Here is a 26,364-nt window from a genome sequence, read left to right as displayed (position 1 = left end):
AAGGAAGAGAGTTTAAGCCAATGCTAGCATGTAGGAAAAGTTTGCAAAGAGTAATGAGTATTTTAGGATTACACACCCCATCCTCACATCCAGGCCCACAGAAGGCCTTTAATAACAGAAAGTCACAGAGAAGTTTAGCTTTTCTGTATAGTTAGCCCAGTATATCATGCTCTGTCAGCAATGGACTCCTTCCCCTCAGTGCTCCAGCAGCCACTAGCAGCCAGGAGCACAGGGAGGCTGGCCCATTTGCTGTCTAACTTAAACCTTTCTTGAAATCTTCAGGTCAAATCAGACATTGTTCATATTGTCATTCAGAACTGTTCTTAGGGACTGAACTATCAGACAACCACTAGCCAACACAAGTGCATCCATTGAGGGTCTATTCTAGGGAACACTGGGTGTTATTAGGTATTACTGTTTCCATCTGTTAAACAAGAAAGTGTGTAGAACTAGTACCTCTATTGAAGCTCTTCTGCCTCTTCCCTCATTGACCTATTAGCTGTCAAATTCATTAAAACTACCATGGGTCTTCCTCTGATTCTCAATCCAGGACACATTTTATAGTTTACTTGGAGATCTTTTAAAAAACACCATGCCCAAGCCATCCCCTTCCTAGTTGACTATGATGCACAGCAATGAAAAACAAAAAACTCAACACTGCTAGCCATGTCATTTTCACCTGTATCCTTTCACTTATTATGATGCTGTAGAAACAATCAACTGTGGGTTAATAAAGAAAATGCAGAATTCACAGGCCCTAAGTAAGAGCCTGAGCCCTCTCCTTCAAAGCCAAGTAGGACATTCTCTTAATTACTTTGGCCAGAGGATTTGTTTTCTCCTTCCTTCCTTCCTCTGTCTTCTTTCCCCGACACCCCCTTTCCTCTTATTCTTTATTTTTAACTGTTCTCTTCTGGCTTCACAAACTGAGACTATGGGAAGATTGTCTTTGTCATGTTACATGAAGTTTGTAGTTCAGACATACTCCTCTCTGTAATGGACGTTCTTGTCTCCCTCTCCTTTGGCAAGAACCTTGGCTTGTGGACACATTTCTTCAGTCTGGAAACAAGCTTCTGCCCCCACTTGTAATGTCGGGGCACTTGGGTCAGGCCCAAACTAATTCACAGACCCTTGCTGAAGTCATTGGTTCACAGGCAGGGAAGTAGCACAGTATGAGCAAATGCAGCCTCAGGAGAAAGACTTCTTTTCTTTCTGAGTGCCCTTCTGGAAGTGACCCTAAGCCCATCCCCGGACTCAGTAGCTCTGGGAGTTGAAACCATCTCATGATCCCATGCGGCAGCCTGCTGTAGAGTGCAGTGGACGCCAGAGAAAGCAGAAATGAAAGATGCAAAGGATCAGGGTCTTTTGTGACAACTCTGCATCCCCCTGAATCAGCTGAAAACTATTGAGCTTCTGGTAGTTCAGTGAGCCAGTAAATTCCCTTTAGTGTTTAAGCCGGTTTGAACGGGGTTTTCCATTATCAGCAACCAGACACATCTTGAAAGATCTGTCACAAATTTTTAAAGGAAGGGAATGCTTGGTTTTGAGCTGAATTACACTTGAAAAAGCTAGCTGAGTGATGGAAACAATACATTCAAACTTTAAATACTTTTTGCTATCATATTTAGCAGCTACTACCTTACTAAGAACTGCTATCCAGTTGCAGGTTGTTTTGCAAGAAATGTGGCAAGCTGTGTCCATCATTTTATCTTGTAATTACGGTGGTGGGGGGGAGGGACTTCAGTATCCTATGATTGTTATTGCATTCTATACTATGGGATTAATTAAGACGAACAAGAAAGATACTATTCAGCAAAGAAAACATACAGTAAAACAATGTATATAACAGCGCATTGGTTTTATTGATGGCAGAAGAAAAGATTCTCTTTCACTTGTAGAAGGTACTTGCTCTAGTTAACTTAGTAATTTTTCCCCCATTCTTTGTGTGGGCTGGATTGTTTCCCCTCTAAAATCTGCTTTTCCATTCTCCAATAATAATATTCATCATGGCTGCACCTTATTCTGAAGGGAAAGTAGGAAGTCTATCAACAGGTCTTGACCAGGATGTTTCAGTCAATGGCTCCTTTCTTCACAAAGACTCTATTGAAAAAGAGAGGAGAAAAGTGAGATTGGATCCTCAAATTGACTTTTCTGTACTCAAGATACACTTCTGCTGAAACATATGTACCTGTGAAGTGCTTGTATAAATGTTAATAGATCCCAAGTAGAATAAATTGCACACTGTTGTCTAATTTATAAACATAATTTCTATAAATCAGAATATAAACAAAAAGCAAAATGAAAATAATTTTTCTTCCCGAAATTCTTAAGAGTACATCTCTTTCACTGTGAGCCCCATTATCGCTGGCATGTCAATTTCGGGAATTTGGATTAACTCAATGGTATTTAACAGAGGATGACCTGGAAAAGATACAGTCTGCCCACGGGCCACTTCCACTGCCATCCCACCCACCTCCAATTTCCCCCTGGATTCTGGCCACACAGGTAATTCACATGAGTCTGTGGCCTGCTCCGACCTGCTCCCAACATTTACCGGCATGGCTCCAGTAGAAGTACTTTGGGGGGTGACCACAGACAGAGCTGAGAGAAGTGGGGAGAGAAGCCTGTGTGCCAGCATCCTGTTCTAGCCACCTGTGGGAAAGTGCACTGGGCCAGCAATGGCACAGCGCCCCCCTGCATACCAGCAGCTCCTACCTCTTCCAAAGCAAATAGTTTCCTGGCCAGAAAATGAAGAGCTTTGGGTACTGTTATCCTCACATGAAGCCAACCTATCCTGCGGGCATCAGAGGGTTCTGCAACAGCTATCTTTATAGAAATAATTTCCTTGACCTTGATTTCAAATGTTTTACAAAGGGACGCTGGACCAGATTGTTTAAAAAAAAAAAAAAGACATTAAAAAAATGTCTTTTTTTTTAACCAGCTGAAAATGCTGTTAAAACCTGTATTTTAGAAAATAAAATCATGACATTTATTTAGTAGTCGATGCTTAGCTCTTGGCTTCAAGGTTTCTGGTAGGTATGTGAAATTGTGAGGGCTGTTCTTTCATCAAACAAGAAACTAGAAATGAATCCTCAGAGGGACTCAACATTCATTAAACTGTTTTCCTTGTGGTGTCTTGACTTTGGTGGCCCTAGGGGGCTCCAGATTCTCCTCACACAGGTCATTTCTGTCTTTTCACAGCAGGATGTGGCACTCTCACCATGCCTCGACTGACTACTGCAAGAGCTTCTTAGCTTCTTTCCCTCCTGGTGCTGTAATCCAATATCCAACAGCAATACTGCCTAAGCTTAAGTTTGATCATATTAGTCTAATTTGAAGTTCATTGCCACCAATATAGCTAAAGCTACACTCTTGTGTCACCACCAATACATATGCCGAACATCTGCTGAAGCTGTGAACTCTGCTTCTTCCCCTCTTTAAGCGTTCTTTGGCCTTTAGAATGTCTTCAGGGGACTCTACTCCACCACGAAAATGAAGCTTCCAATTTATTTCTAAGACCTGCCCCAACTAATTGGTATCCAGTTTCCAGGACTCTAGTCGTGTCAGAAACCTCTTCGAATGCACATAGTTTTGGCCAGTTTCATGGATTAAAGAACTATGTATATTTCTTCTATCCATATCGGCTCATATTTATGAGTTATCTGAGATGATTATGACAAGTCCAGGAACTAGAAGTTTGGAGTTTGGGCCCTCATTCCCCTCATGGCTCAGATATGACTTACCACCACTTTATCCCAGACCTGGGCCCATTTCCCCACACTGCTCCTCAACACCTCCTTCTCTCACCCATCCTGGACTCCGAGGCATCTCCTGCTTTTGCTAGTAATTAATGTGCTTAGTACCAAGTAGAATCCAGATTCCTTTCCACCTTGGGTGAAGTATATATGCACGTGCAAGGAGGTGGTGGTGGGATAAAGGGCTTGAAAGAAAACTTTTTAGGACAATCAAAGAATGTGTAAATTACACACAAAAAACTTTATCGAAACATACTAATTTAATAAACATTTACTGAACAGGTGCTATGTGTCATTCATCATCTAGAAAAGTACCCAAAATATTATAAAAAAAAAACTATGACTATGAAATTGGGGTTTTTAAGTGAGAATAGAAAGTGCCTTAAGTGTTTCTTATATTGAATAATTTTAGATAACAAAACCTGAGAAAAATTTCAGCACATATTAGAATTCATACTTATATTTGCTGGGAAGTTAAATGGCGGGCTACAATGTGTTATCTTTTTAAACACTTAAGTTAATGGAAACCAGGAATGAGGAAACAAAAAATCTTTCCTCTCAAGAATAACATATTTTAAAGAACAAAAGGTCTAATTCTTATTATTGGTGAACCTCCCATTCAAAGGTAGTATATCAAAAAGAAAATTCTACTTCATAATCTTTCATGTTTAAATTAAAATTTAAAAATTACTAATTTTTTCAACCAAGAGCACATGTGTTTTGCTTATTTATTTATTTTTCAGAGTAAATTAATTTTCTTATCAATGTCAGGAATCTAAAATCTCTGTCACACATTTCCCACATCAACAGAACAATTCAAAGCCAGCAAGCGTTTTGACTTAGGGAACAGAGAAAACCACTAACATTGTAATGTTTCAGTTGACTGGAAGTAGCCTGCATCATAGTATTCAGTATTGACGAGCTATAATTACCATGGAGCTACGGTTTCTGATTTACTTGAAGCAGTATGTTCTTTTTCAGAGGATATTTTCTGTGGAAGCCTAGTCTAGAAAACATATGAAAGAAACTAAAGAAGGGCTGAGAGGATGGGAGTTCCAGCCTTCTGGCTGCAGCCTTACCTACCCTCACGACTGCCTTTCTACTTCCAGCCCTGCCAGGCCCTATCCACCTTCTACCCTGCAGCCTAGGGATATCGCTGAGAAGTCCTAGTCCTGCATCCACTGTTAGGCAACCTAAGGCAATCAGGGAGTTGAGAACCTTTGGCTTTATTTTAAAACATTGGTTTAACCAATTTAGAAGCCCTCAATAAGCTATGAGGGAACTTCCAGTTTTCATTCACCTTAATTTTAAGCACCCTGAACTTATGTTCAAAGTGGATGTTCAATCTCACACAATGTAAAGTTGTGGAAGTCCTTACATATACTTGGAGTCTGTTCTGGTCAGTGCTTGCTACGGAAAAAAGCCCAACGTTGTGAAGCAGTCCTTCTGTGATAATTTGGACGGTAGGTCCCGGGTGTTGACTCAGTGGCCTTGTATTAAACACGAAGGAAAGTCAGTGATAAGACAAAGAAGATGCCACTCTGGCCCACTGGGGTAAATCAGAAGTCAGATAGCGTGGGACTTCCGCTCCAGGCAGACTACTTCATAAGGAGCTAATGACTAGAACATAGAAGAAAACATTCCTTCACTAAGATGACAGAGCTAATTTGTAACCAGTGAACGAGCTTTGGGAAAGCTGAAGGAGATCGAAGACTTCGGAACAGTGCTGCCTAGCACAAATACAATGTGAGACACATATGCGATTTTAAGTTTTCCTTTAGTCACATTTAAAAAAGTACAAATAGGTGACATTAACGTTAGTAACATATTTTATTTACTCTAATCTATCAGAAATAGTCTCATTTCAATACATAAACAATACAAATTATTGGTATTTTTTACTTAAGTCTTTAAAATCTCATATGTATTTTTCATTTATAGCATATCTCAATTCAGACCAGCTGCATTTCAAGTGCTAAAAAGCCACAGCTGGTTTGAAAAATTGAGAAGGTCACTTAGCAGGGGGAAAATACAATATGGATAATAGCCTTAGCAAAATGAAGAGCTGAAACGAGAAACTGAGAACCATTTCTTAAAAATTCTCAATGGTCTTGTTAGTGAAAAGAAGAAACTGAGAAAAAAGATACAGTTAAGTCTAAAATACTCTCATAGTCATTTGAGTGATATGTAACTAAAGCTGTAATGGGAAAACTCTCAAAATATTCAAAAGTCCTAGCATAAGTAAAAAAATAGAAATGTTACTAAAGATGACAAAAGTATTTCTTTCTTATATTTCTCAACCTTCCTACTGAAGATGATTTCAGAGAGCAACTCTCTAAAACTCTAAGATGAAAGTTTCTGGATCAATAGCACAGGGCCCCCAAATCCCATCTCTATAAGCAATCACATTATCTTCACCCAATTCCTGAAGATACACTATGAAAACATTTCCTCTTTCTTAAAAAGGACTGAAATTAGTTAAATAATAAAAAGCTTAATTATTCAAGTTGGTGATTATCTGGTCCTTTGTTTCCTTTTATTTTCTTCCTGCTTTCAAACTTAAAGACATTTCACTGATTGGCATCACCTCCAATAGAAGAAAGTGGGTATAGAGAAAAAAATAGGGTTAGAGGTAGCATTTGTGGGGAAAGTTTTGGTGGAAAAGTAGATTGTAGCCATGGTATAATCTTATATACTTCATAACTGAAAGGTTTGAAACATCAGTTTTTTCTATTATATTATTATGAATTATTAACAATTAGATTTACATATTCAACATAGATGCCTTCTCACAATGCCAATTTTACCTTCTCATATTAGTTCCGGGCCCGGGGAGGTTGGTAAAACTGCTGGGTGGGCCGAGTGGATCTTCTTGGCTGGCCATCACCTCCTCTACGGAACTCAAGCGTTTGGTCATAGGTGCCTTCTTCCTCCTATTTGTAAAGAGTCGTGAATTAAACATGTTCAGAATAGCTAAAGTTTCCTAAGTTAAATACTTTAGGGTGCTGATTTTGATATGCCCTCTTAAGCTGCCCTGGGATTCACATCTGTCAACTTTTATAACAGAGGGAAGCAAGGGGAAGGAAAAAAAAAAAAAAGAAGCAGGGACATTGTTAAAACTCTTTGGTTATTGATAATAGAAGAATGAACTTGACAGTGGTAAGATCAGAATCAAATTTAATTCTAGAAGAGGAAACTATTTCCACATAATAGCATGATTATCTCACCAAATGACTTGACACAAGGGGGTGAAATCACAGAAAAGCAAGCATTATAATAAAAATTTTCCTGAATATTTGGGCTTCTTAATATTTCTAGGTATTTGTCATGGAAAGGGATTTTGGTAAGATGGAAAAGGGGTTGAAGAGCCAGAGAACGTTCACCAGCTGTCTGTCCTCATCTGATGAAATCTCCAACATCGTTAAGAACCTTACATCTGGAGACAGGAAAAAATAATGGATTGGAATGAGGAGGAAATACAATTTACATATAAAGAAAGCTTCATGCAAGACATAGCAATGGCCACAGTAAGACACAAACCATTTTCTTCTCATTTTCTTTCTTACTGAGGGGATAGATCTATCAGCTCAAGGAATAGCATGAAAAATTAGGATAAGCAGATTAAGTAGCAGAAAGAATTCAGTTAATTATAATATTTGAAAAGAACTTAGAAGCAACAGAAACATAGCCAAAGCCACACTGGTTTCTTACTGAGTGCTGCCACCCTGTTATTTTAGTATTTTTTTAAATTAAAGCAGCTATGAAGTATGTTCCCTTTTAAAGACAGAAAAAAAAAGAAAAAAAAAACAGTTTTCAGTTTTGTTTATGAAAGAAACAGCATCTATTTCAAAATTAGGGTTTAAATTCCAACTGAATTAGCAGAGCACAATCATTTGCATGATTTTGGAAATGTATCCCAATTTTTCTCCTCCTCCTCACATTATCTCTGAATCTTCTTTCCCAAAAGATTGCTTTCCTTTGACCCTATTAATTCCATAAGAAGTTATACAAGAGACTGAGTTCTATTCTTCAAATTTTACAGACCCAACTACTGCAATTTTACCTGAGAGAAGCAGAAAGATGCTAAGATAATTTGATCAAATCCCATCATTCAGAAATGATATTTAATATGTGGCACGAACATAACTCTCATTATTAGACATCCTCCATGGTATTCTTAAGAAAAAACCCATTATTTCCATTTTATACAAAGGACACTGAAGCCCAGGAAAACTTTGTGACCTTGCCCTGATACTTCTAAGGTAAACTTGGGTTTTGATTCAGATGAAACTGCTTAAATCTTTACATCTCAGTCTGCATGTGTAAGAAATAAACCAACAGCCAAAAATTAGTGATCATCCTTAGGGGCCATCATCACCTAAATAAGAGAATGGAGAAATGTGACAATCTATCATCACTCAATAACTACATTTTAGAGAAAAAGTTCCAGATTAGCTTTGCTTTCTCTACGCCCCTTTCATTAACAATCAGCCTCAAAATGGTTAGAAGTGTCAGGTATTATGTCTATAATTTAGTAAAGCAATTAAATGCAGGAAGAAAAATTAAAAAGTGTTCAGGAAAGTAGAGAATTATTTTTCATTATTCTGGTTGCTGTTCTGAATGATGATTGTCAAATATTATAGCTAAATTTGAAAAGGAGCTATTTAATTTTATGACATGACAACATTTGAAGCTCTGCATTTAACTGAGAAGAATGAAAATATATTTGCTACTGTAGTAGATGAAGTAATTATTTCAGGAATTTGAATTTTTTTTCTCCACACTCAGCTGTAGAAATGGCTAGAGGACATCTAAAAATCTATCCTTTATCAATAAAAAACACTGTTAAAGGTAGGAAACTACACTTGCTGAGGGAGGGAGCTGCACTTATATAATATGGCATTGGTATTTGAAAAGCGATCTCTACTGTGTTTAAAAGATTCACAGACTGTACTAGCCAGAGCCAATTAAACAGTTTTATAAAGATGACTGACCATGAGATTTCTTTCACATTATTTGATGTCTTCACAATCTTTTTATACAAAGTAGGAGAAAAAATAAAAATGATTCTGACAGCTTGGTTGGTTTTCAGTTATTGTCAAAGGCATGGTCTTGCTTTTTGAACTTTTAAATATTTCTCTTGCAGAATACTCGAGGACAAAACTGGTCACCCATAGAAACTACTTCCTATAGTCCATAGCTAGTAATTGTTAGCACTGCATGAGTACCTCTTTCCATTTTATGTAATACATAGCTCAATTTAATGGACGAGTTTCTTTGGAGTCATCTTTTGATGGCATTTACCTATTTTTTCCTTCTAACTATCTTCTTCCTTTAGGTATCGCTACTCTGTAACATATTTAACATTTTTAAAAATTTAAAAATCATAGTTCACAAACATTTTTAAAAATCTTGAAAATTTAAAAAAAGAAAAATAACAACATTCTGTTTGAGCTGGCATAGTCCTGGAAGGCCATACAGACTGTCCCTCCCCATAGATCTGAAAACGAGGAATCTCTAAAGCCTGAGAGGTGAACTCATTTTCCCATATCACAGGGCTTATTCACGGAAGAGTCCAGACTGGGGTCATTTTATTTCTGGCTCTCAGGCAAGATACTTTAAAAAACTTGTGATACCTTTCATAAAATGAAACTGACCAATGTCATTTTCATCCAACCTTTGAGATTCAGAACTATTTTATTGGGACTCAGACTTTTGACCACCTAAACCTGGTTTAAAAATACTAAATAACTAAAATTTGAATATCTATGTGCCCTCTCTTCATACCAATATTTACTAATTTATTGTTCCTTTTAATGAGAAGATACGAAATGCAATAATCATTGTGGTATTAGGCATGAATGAAATATTTTGAAGAAAACAGAAGAGTCCCAGCACCAATGCATAAAGGAGATGTACAACTTCATTTATAAAACATGTTCAACAGGTCACAACATTGTTTTGTGAATCACCTTCAGTGTATACTACACCTGGAGTGAGAACATAGACAAATACATACTCCCTCATTTATAAGTGAGCTGTGGTATGAAAGCTCATTGTAAGTCAGTCACTTGGAACCTGGAACATATCTCAGTAAAAGGTACGTAGCATTAAATAGCAGTTGGGTTTTCTCATTTTTCAAGGTGAAGTGCAACTAAGTGTACAAACCAGTATTTGAGGGAATGTGCTAGGTCAGCGGTTCTCAACTGGGAGTGATTTTTTTCCCCCATTGTCTGGGGACATCTTTGGCGGCCACATCTGAGGCATGCTATTGGCATCTAGAGGGTCTAGAGATATTTTTGGTTCTTACAAACTGAGGGGCTAGGATGTGGGGGAGCTGTTACTACATCTAAGGGGTGGAGGCCAATGATGCTGCTAAGCATCAAGAAAGCCCACACAACAAAAAATCAGAGTCTTAATCCAACAGTGCCCAAGTGAGAAACCCTGGTGGGCCAATGAAGGAGGAAGAAACTTCCTACTCGTAAGTGACAGGGCAGCCTGGAAAATAATTCTGAAATTCAGGAAGTTTGGGTTTGCTACCCTTTCACTTTTTCTTTTGGAACTTTTCTTCTGCCTCTGTCTCTAAAGCCTGAACTCTGACCCAAATTCTCTATGGAAATTTTGGGGGAGGGAGGGCTCTATTTGCCCATAATGTTACATTTTCCTCTGTTCCAGTGACACATTCATATTATCTTGCCTTAAATTGCTTCAGCATTTTCCCATGGCTATAACTCTGTGAGGAGACAATCAGAGATTATTTGGTTGGTGAGAGTGGGGAGAAGGGATGGCCATTCTCTTCATTAAAAAAAAAAAAACAAAAAACTAGAAAAACTTCTTAATACTGTCATGTGTCCTTTAATAGCTATTTTGTGTGCAACTTAATAATGTTTCTTCTAGTCAGTCCCCTCTAACAGAATTTGTATAGTAGTTACAAAAACATAATCCAGTATATGAACTGCATACTGTGTACTCTCAACAATAAGCCTTGAAATTTAGGATATTCTGAATAATGAAATACTCATGAGTAGATATCTCCTTCAGTGATTCACATATGAGCTACTTACTCTGTGAATTTCCAGGCCACCTTTTATCTGCCTCAGGAGCTAGTGTAGTCAGTTTATAGAAATACAAACTGATTTTAATATAAAACCTAAGCAAAAGTTAAAGACAAACTTGCTTTCCCAAAACATCATGTAATAAAGGCGAAACTATGTGGATAATAAAAAGATTAGTGGTTGCCCAGGGTTAGGGGGAACGGAGAGATGAACAGGCAGAGCACAGGCAGTAAAACCATTCTGTTATGATACTACTATGGTAGATAGGTGTTATATATATATATATATTTTTTTAAAGATTTTATTTATTTATTTGACAGAGATCACAAGTAGGCAGAGAGGCAGGCAGAGAGAGAGAGGAGGAAGCAGTCTCCCTGCTGAGCAGAGAGCCTGATGTAGGGCTCGATCCCAGGGCTCTGGGATCATGACCTGAGCTGAAGGCAGAGGCTTTAACCCACTGAGCCACCCAGGCGCCCCAGTAGGTGTTATATTATACATTTGTTCAAACTCACTGAATCTTAATGTTAACTATGGACCCTGAGCAATAATGTGTCAGTGTATATTTATCAGTTACTATAAAAGCACTGCCCTGGTGGGGGATACTGATAATGTGGGAAGCTGGGGCGAGGGGCAGTGCAGGGAGCATAGGAAAAGTCTCTGTACCCTCTGTTCAGAGGTACTGCTCTTAAAAAAACAAAGCCCATTAAAAAAAATAGACTGTAAAACAGGCCATGTCAGTGGGATACTTTGTGCCTTGTATAGTGCTGATGATATGGTAGGTCCGTAATATTTGATGAAATATATCTTGACCTGCCTTCTTAAAATGATACATTTTCAATCCATTCAGATTCTTCCTGTGGTTATCAGTAACTAGAATACGACAATTAAATTCCTTTCATCCTTGGGATGCCAAAAGAATTAATTAATGTGTGAAAATCACTTTGAAGTTTACTGAGCTTTCTGAATTGGTTCTAGGTTGTGCTTAATTTTGATTATACCTTGGATATTCATAACATTTCCTCTTCGTCTCCACTGAAAAACTCTGACCTTTGATTTTATGTCTCAGTCCAAACAGTGAAATAAGGTATCTCTGCCTCATTCAAAAACAAAAAAAGAAAAAAAAAATCACATAATGGACCCGGAAAGTAGAACTTAAAATATTTTTAAGTAATCTGTTTTAGATCAATTATACTAATATTCTACTATATCAGAGTAACTTAAAATTGAAAGTAAAAGCTGGATCAGCTTCTATTTTCTGTGAAGATTACAGGTAACACCTGAGCCCACAAGAATCATGTATTCTGATCAACGCTGAACTTTACCAATTATTCTCATTTAAGAAATATGTTCCAAGTGAATATTTATAGCTCTATCACAAAATAAACCAGGCTTGTGGTAGTCTAGAACCACAAACTATAAAACAGGAAGTTTCTATAAAGAAGGGTTATTTGGATTCAAATAACTAAGAAACGATTATTTGTTCAAGTAAGTAGTACCATAACCTGAGGGAGAACACAGGTCTTCTGATGCTTAGTCCTGTCTGCCCTTCACTCTGCTCCCACGTCATGAGGGTGAGGAACAGAGTTACAGTGAATTTCAGAATTGGAAGGGGAAATTGGAGATAATCTGAGCAGATTAAATTAAAAAAATATATTAGTAGTAGTAGTAGTATTTTGGGTAAATGTGACATTCTTCTTTCAAATGAGATTTTACATAGAATTTCAAAATAAAGTAGGTGGGCGAAGGTTAAGTGAGTGTATGCAAGCAGTATCGCCTTGGTTTTCTCTTCCTCAGTCCCTCCATGCTCTGTAACCCCCTAAGGGACAAAAATTAAAACCTCATCTACTTCAGCCTCTGTTGTACTCTAGCAACTAGCTGGGTTGACTGACCTGAGTAATGGAAGAAAGCGAGGTGATGGGAGAATAGAAACCGAAACATAGGCCTCTAACTCTGAGCACAGAGCCCTTTTCACCTTTGCCTTCTACCACAGAGAAAACCTAAACCCTTCTTTCTACTTCTATGAACTAAATGTCTTATCTGATATTAAAAACATACCTAAGTGTGTGTGTGTGAGGGGGGGAGGGAATGCAGGTTTTATTAACATATGAGAAAGGCATTACATATAACCAAAATAAGTAAATTTTATAATAGACTTATTTCTTTGTTTTTGAAACTTTGAGTAAAATAAGATACCATTTGAGAATAAAATATAATGAGGAATTATAGTCTCCCCTTCAGAGCAGATCTAAGATCATCTCTTTAACATGTACCATGTCCAGGAATATTTTTTTTAAACCACATATTTTACAGCAGAAAAGAAAAACACTGATTCTGGACCCCCCCCTTCCAAAAAAAATCTGATTCAAAATCTAATTACTAAACAACTATTACAAAATGCATGGCTGATAGAACACAATGTTTTTGTTCCTGTATCATGCAGGATTTCATAACTGTGAGACATTTCACTGTGGTTCTGATATTCTCCTTTCAGAGAAGACTACATTTTCTAGAGTTACATAAAAATTGAAACTGTTAACGATTCTATAAGACATTAGGAAATCAATACCTAGTTCAAAGATTCTACTCTAAGCTCTGTGAACAAACACACAATACTTTGCATCACAGTCCTTCCTCTAATATCATTAAGACCAACTACCCTTTAACATAGAGTAAACAAGCTATTTTTGGCAGCTTAGGCACCCAAGGAAATTGAACTAAACTTCAAAAGGCTGCATCCATAGTTTAACTATGAGAATATAATATGAAAAAGAGGCTAGTAATCATGTTACCCTTATTAAACTGCAAATGATAAAAGTATAGACACTCTTTCATTCAAAAACACACCCGAGTTTACCTAAAACTTGGAACAGAGAAAAAGCGAACTAATCTTTATTCCACTATGTGTCTGACATTTTGCATTATATCTCATTTAATCCTTCCAACAATGCTTTGAATTACTTCAGCTCACCATTCTACAGATGAAGAAAAGAAGGCTTAGGATAATTTATGCAAAGTTATGTAAGTGGCCATGCCTGGGCTGTCTACTCCAAAATTCTTTCCATTGCGTCACATAGTATATATTTACATATCTTGCTTCAGACAGTTTTGCTGAATTTTTTCTGATAGCTAGCTCAAGAACATTTTCGAGTAAATGGATGGCCTCTGCCCTGAGGCCTCTGTCCTAACATAAACATCGTTAATTGGTCATAATCTTTGTTGAAATACTAAGTCCAAAGAATGAATATATGTTTTCTGAAAACACACACCTCTTTAAAACTCATTGACTATTTCAGCTGAAGGTTAAACAGATTCCAAAAGCTTGCCTAGAAATCAAGGCAGAGAGAGTATCCTGCTCCCAAATATGCCAATCTACAAGATTTCCTTGAGATACACTTCATGACATTGGTATTTGAAATTCCGGTCTCTTCAGTCAGATCTAAGTCTGAGTTTAGACTCTACCACTTCTAAGCATATTGCTCAACTTCTCTTGGTCCCAGTTTTCTGACACAGAAAAAAGTAATGAACTCAGAGATTTACATGGGGAGCTGTAGAAGGTAATACCTATAAAAGGTTTACGAAATAAGCCTTCTTTGTTGTCTACTATTCTGAAATAAAGAACCCTTTGACAATATAATATACATGCCCACTTCAATCAAACTATCTAGACCCATAGACTTTGTTAAAATTCAGGAAGTTTGTTGCTAAAGTATTCCTCAAATTGCTTTGGGCAGATAAGGAAAGTGGAAAAGCAACTGGAAAAAATGAAAGAGCCAATGCAAAGATTCTTGTACCTGCTCTCTGTTTATTTCTAAGGAAATTTTTTAAAAAACTATCTATACACTAAAACTAATAATTTAATATTCTAAATCACTCTATTGTTACCATTGGTTTTGTTTCTTTGAAAGGAGGTCTTTTTTTTTTTAAGATTTTATTTTTTTATTTGACAGAGAGAGATATCATAAGGAAGCAGAGAGGCAGGCAGAGAGCAGGGAAGCAGGCTGCCCGCTGAGCAGAGATTCCCAATGTAGGGCTCAATCCCAGGACCCTGAGATCATGACCAGAGCCAAAGGCAGGGGCTTAACCCACTGAGCCACCCAGGCGCCCCCTTTTTTTTTTTTAATTTTTTTTTTTAAATTACGGATAGGGCAGATAGAACCAAAAAAGGGGGAGGAAGTTAGAAAAGAAGCATTCTTGAACTCAATCAAAAGTTATAGATACTATTTGCATAAAATCTGAATATTTTAAGAGGAAGCCAAAAATAAGTTAACATGATCAACCTCTTTGAATATCCTGCCTTTTTAGATCATACCCTTGGAATTTTGGTAACTGCTATAAAAAGGAACCAGTTAGAAACACTGCTTAAAAAGTGGAAGTACAGCCATGATGATTAGTAACAGAAAATGCCTATCTATGTTGCTAAGTTTTCAGGTCAATGCGTACAAATTATCTTCGCAAAAACAACTGCTTTCTTAAATATGCTAACTGAACAAATGTGTTTTAGAATCTTTTATGGTTAAGATATATGAGCATTAATCACAACTGGTTAATCATTTCACTCTCATCATTTATATCATTTCTACAGCTTAAATGGGCAGGCTTATACAATTTAAGATAGGTTAACTCACTCTTTCTCTGAAAGTAATAATTACTGCACCATCATGCCAAACTACTTCTTTCTCTAAAAGTCAGCCCAATGGATATTATAACTGACCACCGGAGAGTGGTTCCAGTATGCTACAGTGACCTGCAATACAGATTTAAGAAACAGAGATAGAAAAAACCAAACCAAACCAAAACAAACTTTCATGTCAAATTGATGAAATACAGACCAGATCTTTGCCATTAAAAAGTACTGAGGGTTGGATTGGGGATGGGACACATGATTTGACATGCTTTATATTACTATAAGAAAAGAACTGTCATGCCTAACAACACAGAAATAAAATCACTGCTGATGTTTTCACCCACTTAGTGAAAGTAAAGGAACATAAGACTAATAGGAAAAGAATTAAACATTTAAATCTTAAAGCAGATAGCACCCAATGTGACGAACATCATTCTCCATTTAAATTCCATTCACACCTAAAAACCCACACTAACAAAGTCTGCATAATGAACTAAAAATATTTCTCTTTGGTGAAACATAATGATAACAGATGTTTAGAAACCTTTATCAATTAACAGGCTGGTTAGCAAAGCCACAGTTTTAGAAATGTGAAGTAGCCCAGGAGCCAGTGATCTGGTGTCCACGGTTCAAGATCCACCCACCACCTTCAGAGAACTCTGGTGAGAGGGACTCAGGCTTCCTCAGGCACCAGCTCCACTGCTCTGTGTCCTGTACAACAAAGGACAAATCTGCATTTCTACCTACATTTTCTCACTGAGCCATATGAAAGACTATAAGCCATTTTAGAACAAGTATTAGTTTTCTGTTTTCTAGAATTAAAAGACTCAACTCTTGGAATCACTTGTCAAATACCATTATTTCCAGAATCACCCATCATCCTGATCATCTTTTCCTTTATGCATTTTAATATTTACTCTTCTATGTAACCTAGTTTTCAGAATAACATTCCAAGTAGGGTCTGCTTGGAACACAATACTATTATTTCCCGTGATGAGCAAACTCTGTATAATCTGAAAGTGTAATCTAACCTTGTTTTAACGTTTTTAGCAGCTGCCCAATCACTTCTTGTTCGTATTGTGCTTGTCATCAAGTAAAATCCCTACAACCTGCTCCTCAGTCTGTGTCATTCTGTATTTGAAAATAATTGTTTTCCCAATCTAAATCTAAATCTTAAACTTAACCACAGTTGAAACCCATATACTAATGAAAGATATTATTTTGGCACAGTATTACCATTGGTTTATTCTGAATAACTATAACATTTAAGTCAGTTTTTGGACAAGTTATTTTGATATTTTTTTTTCCATAGTGAAAATTAGGGAACTACCATCTAAAAGGGTAGCACCTAAATAGATGACTAAAATGTCATTTAATCTTGAAACCAGATTCCAGGGAAATTTAGAAGATGAAAAGAGTCTTGGTGTGAGATTAAACTCTCTTAGCAAGAGAATAGTAGGTTAAAGGAGTAGGTTGATTTTTCTCTGCCCTATGGAAAATGCTGTCTAGCCTCTTGAGAAATATGAGCTGATACTTGTACCACATACATCTTCATTTCTTAATTTAAAAATTTTTTTAAATTCATAAGAATTAAGATTGAGTGAACTAAATGTTTGAAAGATACCTTAATTCAATTGGTATATCACACACTGAGCACAAAATTACTACAATGCTGAATATTTTTATATACTACTTCATTAAGCTCACACAAAAATCCTCAAGTAGTTTGGTATCATTTATCTTCATTTACAGGTAAAATGCAGGATCACGTACTATGGTGTTAATAGGTTAAACTTGAATATCAGCTCTGCAACTTACTAACTCAATGATTTTAGGCAAGTTACTTTATGACTCTGAAACTAAATTTGTTGTTTTGCTTGTGTGTAAAATGGGAATACTAATAATTATTTCATAGGTTTCTATAGATACTAAATCGATTAATGCAGGTCAAGAGTTATACAATGTGCCCGGTGGGTAAGTGTCTAATTATAATCAGGTTCTAAAAAGAAGGACTCTAATTTTCATATTCTCAACCATTTATTCCCTTTACCTCAAAGTGTTAGTAGAGAAATAAAATATCATCTTGCTGTTATAGAAATATAAATTACTCCCAGTATGCTTAAATTTATGGATTTCTTTTCCTCATGTTGAGATTTCAAAATGTTCAGTATATGAAGAGTTAGCTTATTCTATAAAAAAAAAAATTCTCTTTCCAAGTTTAGGAGACCTTCTCAATCATTTCTGACGGTTAGATGGTTAAGGAAAGAGAAAGGAATCACAAAGATTTTCTCCAAGAATAATAAGGGAGAGAAACTCATCTCTGTCAACTTAGGTAAAGGAAAATCATACAGTATATGTGACCTGATCTAATTAAGGCCATTAAATATATTATATTTTCCTATAATAATTTCTAGATTTACTGAAATTCAGGAACCCTGCTTCAGATATTCAACACAGGCTAGAGAAACTGATAACGAATGCTTGAGAGTAATTTGCCCATCATCTTATACAAAGGGAGAACACATTAAATGTTTATTCCCTGTTAAATATGTGTTTTGTTCTTGTTGCTCAAGAATGAAGCTATTTCTCCTTGTCCATAGAGCCACAGTGGAACAACGACAACAAGGACAAGTTAGGAAGTATTACAGAGTCAGGAGATTTTCTTAGGTTTTTCAAACACTGAATATGTACTTTTTTGAAAAGTATTACGGTAAAACAATGAACTTTTTAAAAAATTCTAAATTCACCCGTATTATTTAAAGCATAACTACTTTATGCAACTTAAAACTCCTTCCCTCTTCTCTCCCCAACCCAACCCCACACATAATGTATTAAAATAAAAAGTAAGGCAAGTAGATCCTACTGGACTAGAAGAAAAAGGACAGGAGACAATCAATGATGATGTCATTATTGTACAGGACTTTGTAAAACTGAGGATTACTAATTAAGTCTTAGTGAAAAATCGGTAAGACTAGGAAAGTTTACATATTCTTAATAGTTTATAAACTCTGAAAGTAGAAAGTGTATGATGATAGTCAACTTCTACCTTCATTATCTATGAATAAGGATGTGACAGTCTTTTAAAAGCTGAATTGAAATGAGGAGAAAAGCCTGTCCAGGGTTAAACACTAATTTATGCAATCCCTGGTTTCGACAAGAATCCTGTCAATGTCAAGCAGCAGGCACACTGACAGCAGGATGGGCTGAACAGCTTTGTGTCAGAACTAGGACGGAAGTCACCAATTTATGAAGGCTGTTACAAACACAGGACTTCAAAAGTGTGAAGAAAAATGATTTTGCCTAAAGAAAATGATGGGAATTTTTATAACTTTGCAGGCAATACTATTAGCTTAAAGGAACACAGTTCTTTCATTTTGTGGGAAAAACTAGTATACTTTAAAAAAAGATTTATGGATTTTTATTTTAGGCCTGATTTTAAGAGTCCTAATATAGAAATCCATTATACGAGTAACATACACTGTAATTGAAAAGAAAATTTTAAAAGGAAATATAAGAGAAAAAGAGTTAATTCAAAGAAAAAGTTGGTGCAAAGAAGCAGTTTGGGTTTCCTTCCAAGAGAGAGAATTTGGGATGCATGCCCAACTCTTGGTTTGAAAGTTCCAATCAGCAGCTGCTGGTGGCAGTCCAGGGTCAGCAAACATCACTTTGAAAAGATGGACAATAAGGGAAGCTGCTCTTATCAAAGTCTTGAAAGAAAACTAAAGAAGTGGAATTAACATTAATTAAGAATCTATGTGCCAGGCATTTCAATTATTCAATGACTGAATAAAATGTTTATTGAGCAGCTACTATGAACTTCTCAGCAACTCTATAAAATTGCATATTTTTATCACTATTTTTCAGAGGAGGTGAAAAAAGTGAGGTTAAAAAAGGATTATATGTCTTGCCCAGGTTATGTTTCTCTTCCCATACATCCCAGTGGATGCTGAAGGAGAGAATTAGATTGATCATGGGAAACTCTTGGAAGCTTATAGAAATAGATCCAGATCAAGTGTTTTCCACCTCACTTGCATTTTAAACACATCATGAAATTTATCAAGTAGGTATAATAACATTTAGGTGCTACCTTTCTTGATGTAGAATAAATTATCCATAATGCTAGCTACTCTGCAGGGCTCAATTGAGGGAACAAACAGCCCTGAGATGGCTATACTCTCCGTAAACAGCTACTATACTTTAAATGAATTAATGTAAGTAAAGAGCCTAGAATAACATCTGCTGCAAAATTAAGTGTTCAATAAAGTGCACTATTATTACTACTTCACAAATGTAAAGCTCTATTCTTTATAATGTCACATAAAACATAAAGTTTTTTTTCCCACTGGTTTGAGTCAAGCGATTTGATTGTTATTATCCTAGTGAGTTACAGAGGTTGAAAACCTAACACCCAATGCTAAATGAGCCTTTAGGTGGCACTTTACATTTCCAAAGTGATTTTTAGGTTATTGGTATTAATAACCAATGTGATATAAAAGAGAGGCTAAGAAATCTGGTCAATTAGCAACATGTTCATTTTTCTTCCAATGAAGACAGAACCCAGAGGCAATCATCTTTACTGGGGCAAATCTTACTAGCTTACCAAATATAGTAATTGTCTTTACAAAATTCATCCAAGTTAATGTTCCCCATCTTGGTATCTATGGACAAGGAGCATTAACTCCCCAGAGAACATGACTCCTAAGAAGGAAAGTATAATAAAGCAGTAAAATGTACCAATACAAACTATTACATGTTCCAAGATATTTATCCTCAGAAGCTTAGGTGAACACAAATCATTCTGTCATATACTTGACCATCAATGTCCTAACTTTACCTAAGACCTTAGAGCTATTTTAAACAAGGGATATTCTTCAATTTCATAATTTGATAAACTTCACAATATTGTTATGTTTCTCTGAGTGTTATCACATTCAGCAACACAAACTTAGACACTATTTTTCTTTTTTTTTTCTTTCCATATTTTATTTAAATGCAAGATAGTTCACATATAGTGTAGTATTAGTTTTGGGGATAGAATTTAGTGATTCAGCAGTTGCATATAACAACCAGCCTCATTAGATTAAGTGTCCTCCTTAATGCCCATAACCCAGTTACCCCTTCCCCCACACACAACTCCCCCCCAGCAACCCTGTTTGTTCCCTATATTTGAGGCTCTTATGATTTGCCTCCCTCGAGACACTATTTTTCTAAGTGCTCTCTGGAATCTAGGAGAGTCTATATATTGTTTAGGCTCTTTTTAAAAACTTCATCAATAGTGTGGTGCGGTATGTCCATGATGGGCCATCCCCTTCAATGCCAGAACAAGAATATTCCATGGTAGTTGATAAGTTGACTCTATAATCACGAAGAGCATATGTTCTTAACAGGATTACCTAGTTTCTTATTTAGATTTTGTTTTATATTTTCATAGCTAGTAGGGGACAATTCTTTATAAGTGTCATGCAAAAATTATGAAGAGCATTAAAAAAAAGTCCTCATTTAAAACTGTGTTGGTGTTAGGAAATCTCTCTCCATGAATAGATGGATAGATCACAGATAAATGAGGTCTCATGAGATTAAATGTTTTTTTCTTTTATGTTCTACCTTATTTCTCTAAATGAAAAATTTAGTAACTATCACAGCTTTTTAAACACTGATATCTTTCATGTGTTTCCATGTGTACACACACACACACATCTTAGAATGTTCAAGTACCTACTTAACATTTTTATCTATTTAATACATTACTACCTGGCATGAAGATGAGTTCAAGAAGCCTGAAACCTTGGTTACAGTCCTAGGATTATATTAATGTTAACGGTTTATGCATAATGCCCACATTCCCAGAGCATTTTCCAATAATGAATTTTGCTGAAGTCGTAGGGCAATAATATACTCATTATGTTTATGCAGACTTTCAAATATCAGATTCCTAGTGAGAACCTCTACCGAAAACTGGCTAGGGGTTAACTATTAGCTTCTGCTTAATAAACATGGAAAGTTCTCATTTGTATATCCATTTAAACTTCTCTAGTAGCTACTAAAAGACTAGAAACTGAGAGTGAACTGTCATAGTATGCTTTACACATGATTTTTACTAAGGGTTGAACATTTTTGCTGTGAAAATACATCTTGATCAACTGCCTCTGCCATGTTCCTGGGCAGTTTCTAAATCTTCCTTTTATTCTTCAAAATTCCTTTCCAATTCTTGACCTCATTATTTTCAACTGATAACCTGCTTTTACTTCACAGAGAAGAGAGTTCATTAGAATTATCCAGCTTCCTTCCCTGAAACCCAACAATTTAACCTCACCACATCTACACTTACTTCTCTCTCCTCCTCTCCCTAGTGTTCCTCAAATACCCAAAGTCACATGTGAGTGTGCCCCACTTTCTTATCATGGCCTGGGTTTTTAAAAAATCTTTACTCCTATTATTACAACCTCTCCTCTCTTTGCTTTGCTGTGCCTTTGATGTAAACAGGCTTGGGTTTTTACCCTGAGCTCTTTTACTCTTTATTCTCATCCTCTATGCTTTTCTTCACAACCAAGATCTTAAAAGTAGCCTACACTTCATTTTCTTATTTCCCACTCATTCTCAAAAAGCCGTAAGTTGCGATACACATGCATCATTCCACTGGAAATGCATTCTACAGCTACCAGTCACCTACTGATAGCCAAATCCAACTGGTGCTTTCCAGTTCTTCTCTTTCCTGATGCTTCCAGCACTAGATATTATGTATTCAGCACCCATTCCTGCTGCCCTCCTGGCTACACTTTCTCAGTGTCCCTTCCCACGGCTTAACTTTGAAATTCCCCAGGAGTCTGACCCCAGTCCTTGTCTTTCTCTTTTTGCACATTTTCTCTAGGCAATCTCACCCATACTCTTTATTTTCGCCTAAATTCTGACAACTCCCAGGGTCCTCACCTCTTGCCTTAACTATTGTAATAAATAACTAGTCTCCACGCTCTCTGCTTTCACTGAAACCCATTTTCTAGACTAGGGCAATAATCTCTCTCTCTTTAAGATTTTATTTGAGAGAGAGAGAGAGAGAGCAGTGGGTGGGCGGTGGGGGAAGCAAAGGGAGAGGGAGAAGCAGACTCTCCATTGAGCAGAGAGCCCGATGTGATTGCGGGGCTCGATCCTAGAACCCTGAGATCATGACCTGAGCTGAAGGCAGATGCTTAATTGACTGAGCCACCCAGGTGCCCCAGGACAATAATCTCTTAAAGCAAAGATCACATTATGACAATCTCTGCTGAAAATCTTTCAGCAGTCCCTATACTGAGGGATAAAATTCCAACTTTTTACCATAACCCACCTTCCTCTTCACCCTTTGGCCCCACCTGCCTTTTCAGCCTCATCTACTGATGTTAATACATAGACCTGTTCTGTTGCCAATATACCTTGCTCTACTGTGTCCTCTAGAACTTCCTGACTTCATCCTTTTCTTACTTTCCTCCCCTTTTCCCCAAGCTAAGTGCTAACTACTCTTCAAGACTTTCAAGACTCACATTAAACTTCAGTTATCCAAATATAACAAATATTTATTGAGGGTGCCTTATTTTCCAGGTACTGTTCTGAATGCTGAAGTATTAAGCTGAGACAAGGTACCTGTTCTCAAATGGATTTAATCTAGGGGTTGGAGGCCGGAGCAAGATATGCAGAAAATAAAGCAGGGCAAAGGGGCTAGAGAATTTGTGTGATGGCACACTGCTGTTTTATAATCGGATGATCAGGGAGGGCCTTGATTCCTCCATGAGTCAGTTCCAGACTGAGTTAGGTAACTCTGTGCTCTGCTCATATAAACAGATGCTGGCTTACTTCCGGGGCTCCTCTTCTTGTCCGGGACTCCTTGAGAGCAGAGACTGCTCATCTATGCATTTCTGTTCTCTAGCACATAATCATTCTAAGGACATGTACCCAGCACTGCTCTGGGTGGAGAGTTAAAGGCACATAATAAGTACTTGAAAAAACAATGTTTGAAATAGACTGATAAATACTTGAAATGATAACAGGAGAACCTCAAATATAAAAACTTCACTTTATACTTAATATTTCAATAATATATCAATACTAAAACAGGGACAAAGAGTTAAACAAAATAGTAACATATTCCTGGAACTATGCATGGTAGGGAAGTACAAATTAAAGAAACATTTCATATGAGAAATGTATTTTGCTCTGTATTTTAAAGCACTTGGAACAGACTAAATTCTAAGGTGTGTAAGAATTTTGGAAACAGTATAATTAAGGGAGAATTTTGCAAGGGATTGGGAAATAGATTGTATGTATAGAGTGAAAGTAGGTGATAACACTGTATAGGTAATACTCTTTGTTTAGTTGTGGGAGTATTTTATTTACTAATGATAGATAGGAACAAGTTTAAGGCTATTGGTATTTTATCACGAAAAACCATAATCATGTTGCTGTTAACCTCACTGAAAGCAAAGGCAAAATTAAAACTAAAAGGTGATGTTTTATCTTATTTTTTCCCTCCTATATTTTCAGATCCTTTTTGTAATTTTTTGGCATTTTTTTAAGACTAAAACTCCCTAATTATGATCAACTCTCTTCTTGTTATTTTTATTTTGCTTGGTTTTACTTTTTCCAATAAAAAATGTAACTCAAAATTACAGAAAGTGTATAAAATTGAAAAAAAAAGTATGTATACACACACTTAGAGTATACATACTTTTACTACACTAAACCACTTCACCTTGAGTATATTCTCATTCAAATCTATACATTGCTTTTATTCACTCATCATAAATATTTCCATTAATATTACAGCCTTCATAACGATCTTTCACCACAGCTGTAAAATATTTCATCCAGCAGATGGAAGATCACTTATTTTACCATTCTCTTATTGTTAGGCATTTAGGCAACAATGTTGCAATGATTATCTCTTAGCAATTAGTTTATTTCCTTTGCTCTTTCCCTAGGAGATATTAACAACTGTGGGATTATTGGTTTAAAGGGTATGAACACTTTTAAGGTTTGGGAAAAAATCAGAAGGATCACATCAATTTACACTGCCATCACCCATGTATAAAAGTACTCACATCACTGCATCCTTGCCAGTATGAGAATTATCTAATTTTTTCCATTCACTCATGTATTTAACACTGTACTTAACTGTTTCAATTTTCATTTGAATACTACTAGAGTTCAATATTTCTAATTTTTAGTTATGAAAGATGACACTGCTACTTCAGCAAGAAACCATATTGAGCATAAGTCAACGGTTCAAGGCCGTAAAAATAAAATAAAATAAAAATGTTTAAGTTAATTTAATCATGGCATGATTAACTGTTATTGTGCTCCATGATAATTAGGCATTAATGGCAAGCAGTTCATGTAAGTGGCTATTATTACTATTATTTACACATAGCCAGATCAAGCATTCTTAGATTTAGGGAGGGCTGGACCATGGAGGGCTGGACCAAGGAGGGATATAAGGGTTTTTTTAGGCCCCCATAAAGATCCCTTGATCTGGAACCAGATGTGACCCAGAAGGCAAGTTCTCTTTCTTCCCTAGCTCAACAAAGCCTCTATAAACCAAGCACTCAGTAAAGATCACAGGCACTATAAACATAGTCTGGCTGAAGGTAGACTAGAACTTACTTTATTGACAAGCAAAGATGAGGCCCAGTCAGATGTAACTCAAAGAGCTGACCAAAGAAATGCCCATTAAATCTCTTGTCTCTTTTCTATGATTATTCCTCAAGCTAAGGATCTAGGTTTTCAGCGAGACTTCTGAAGAACTTTAAAATCCTGAATTATTTCCATTTCCTTTCCCATAGAGAAAAAGAAAGGACCAGAGGCTCAACATATTCCCATTTTCCCAATCCACGTTATTAACTTATGCAGGTGGGATCTGGGTAACAGGATTTAAAGGCTTGCCTCTGCCAAAAATCCTTCTCTCCAACACTGTCTGAATGCCCATGCATTAGATTCTTGATGTTTCTAAGCACATAATTCTGGGAAAATTAGAGAAAGTTAGGTGCGTGAAGGGGAAGAAGGGGTAACAGTAACCCACACTTCACTGTGAAATTAATTTAACTAGACTGATTTTAGGTTCTTAGAATACTTTACTCTGAAGCATGCACAGGACAGGAATAAGAATTCCAATATGGAGAGGATGTAGTGAGAAGCAAAACGAATTAAATCATTTTGAGATTACTTAAAAAATAACATAGCTGAGGACAGTATACTATAGAAGAATAGGGAAGAAGGCCAAGCTTTTGATAATAGAAATGTATGTTTACAAAGCCCATTACCACTGACCACACTATTTAATCCTCAGAACAACCCTGTACTGAAACTGAGACCCAGAGATATTAAGTAACTTACCCAAAGTCACATAGGTAGTAAGTGGCAGAGCCAGGACTCGACCCAGGTCTTCTGATTCCTCCTGTGCATTTCCAGCTCCCCTGGAGCTGAAGCAGGGGCAGAAAGGGAGGTGGAAGTAATTTGCCCAACACCAACCTTGCCCTCTCCCCTTCTTTTAAAGGCCAAGCAGAGCAGACATTTAACTCTTGCAGTGACCCCTTTTTATCAAATTCTCTCAGGATATAGCACACAGAAATCTGAAAATGTATCTCAGCCTTGGGCTCAAGAATGGCAGTAAGTAGTAAATGATGTCAGAAGTAATTCTGGCAGTAATTTGCCACTGTTGTGAAATTTACTGGGATCTCAAAGTACAGTAAGTCTCATTTCAGAAAGCAAAACTTATTTTTATAAGTGAAATTATTTAAAGCAGTATGTTTAAAATTTTTTGTTTAGCAGTTTCAGTCACAACTTTCAAATTATACCATTATAAATATTATTTTGAAAAATATTTAAGAACCAAGATACCACTTGTACATTTAACCTACTCTACAGCTATTTTTGTTTACCTTAATGATCAGTGATTATTTTCACTAAA

General features: G+C 36.5%; 1 protein-coding gene across 4 annotated transcripts in view; it reads right to left on the bottom strand.

The window, feature by feature from the left end:
* Positions 1-1,840: 1,840 nt before the first annotated feature.
* TDRD3 (tudor domain containing 3) overlaps positions 1,841-26,364 on the bottom strand; it is a 171,847-nt gene continuing 147,323 nt past the window's right edge. Inside the window, exons 13-15 of one of the 4 annotated variants that reach the window (XM_044249844.1) lie at positions 25,791-25,876; positions 6,560-6,685; positions 1,841-2,100 (exon numbers count right to left, since the gene is read on the bottom strand). In XM_044249844.1, coding sequence (XP_044105779.1) covers positions 2,067-2,100; positions 6,560-6,685; positions 25,791-25,876 — 246 coding nt within the window. In that variant the 3' untranslated portion in view covers positions 1,841-2,066. The remainder of the gene's footprint in view (positions 2,101-6,559; positions 6,686-25,790; positions 25,877-26,364) is intronic. The other 3 variants (XM_044249845.1, XM_044249847.1, XM_044249846.1) reach the window with 3 other exon arrangements.

This window comes from Neovison vison, chromosome 5 (assembly GCF_020171115.1).
Source record: "Neovison vison isolate M4711 chromosome 5, ASM_NN_V1, whole genome shotgun sequence".
In the NCBI taxonomy this organism is placed as follows: Eukaryota; Metazoa; Chordata; class Mammalia; order Carnivora; family Mustelidae; genus Neogale; species Neogale vison.
This window is presented reverse-complemented; position numbering and strand designations above follow the sequence as displayed.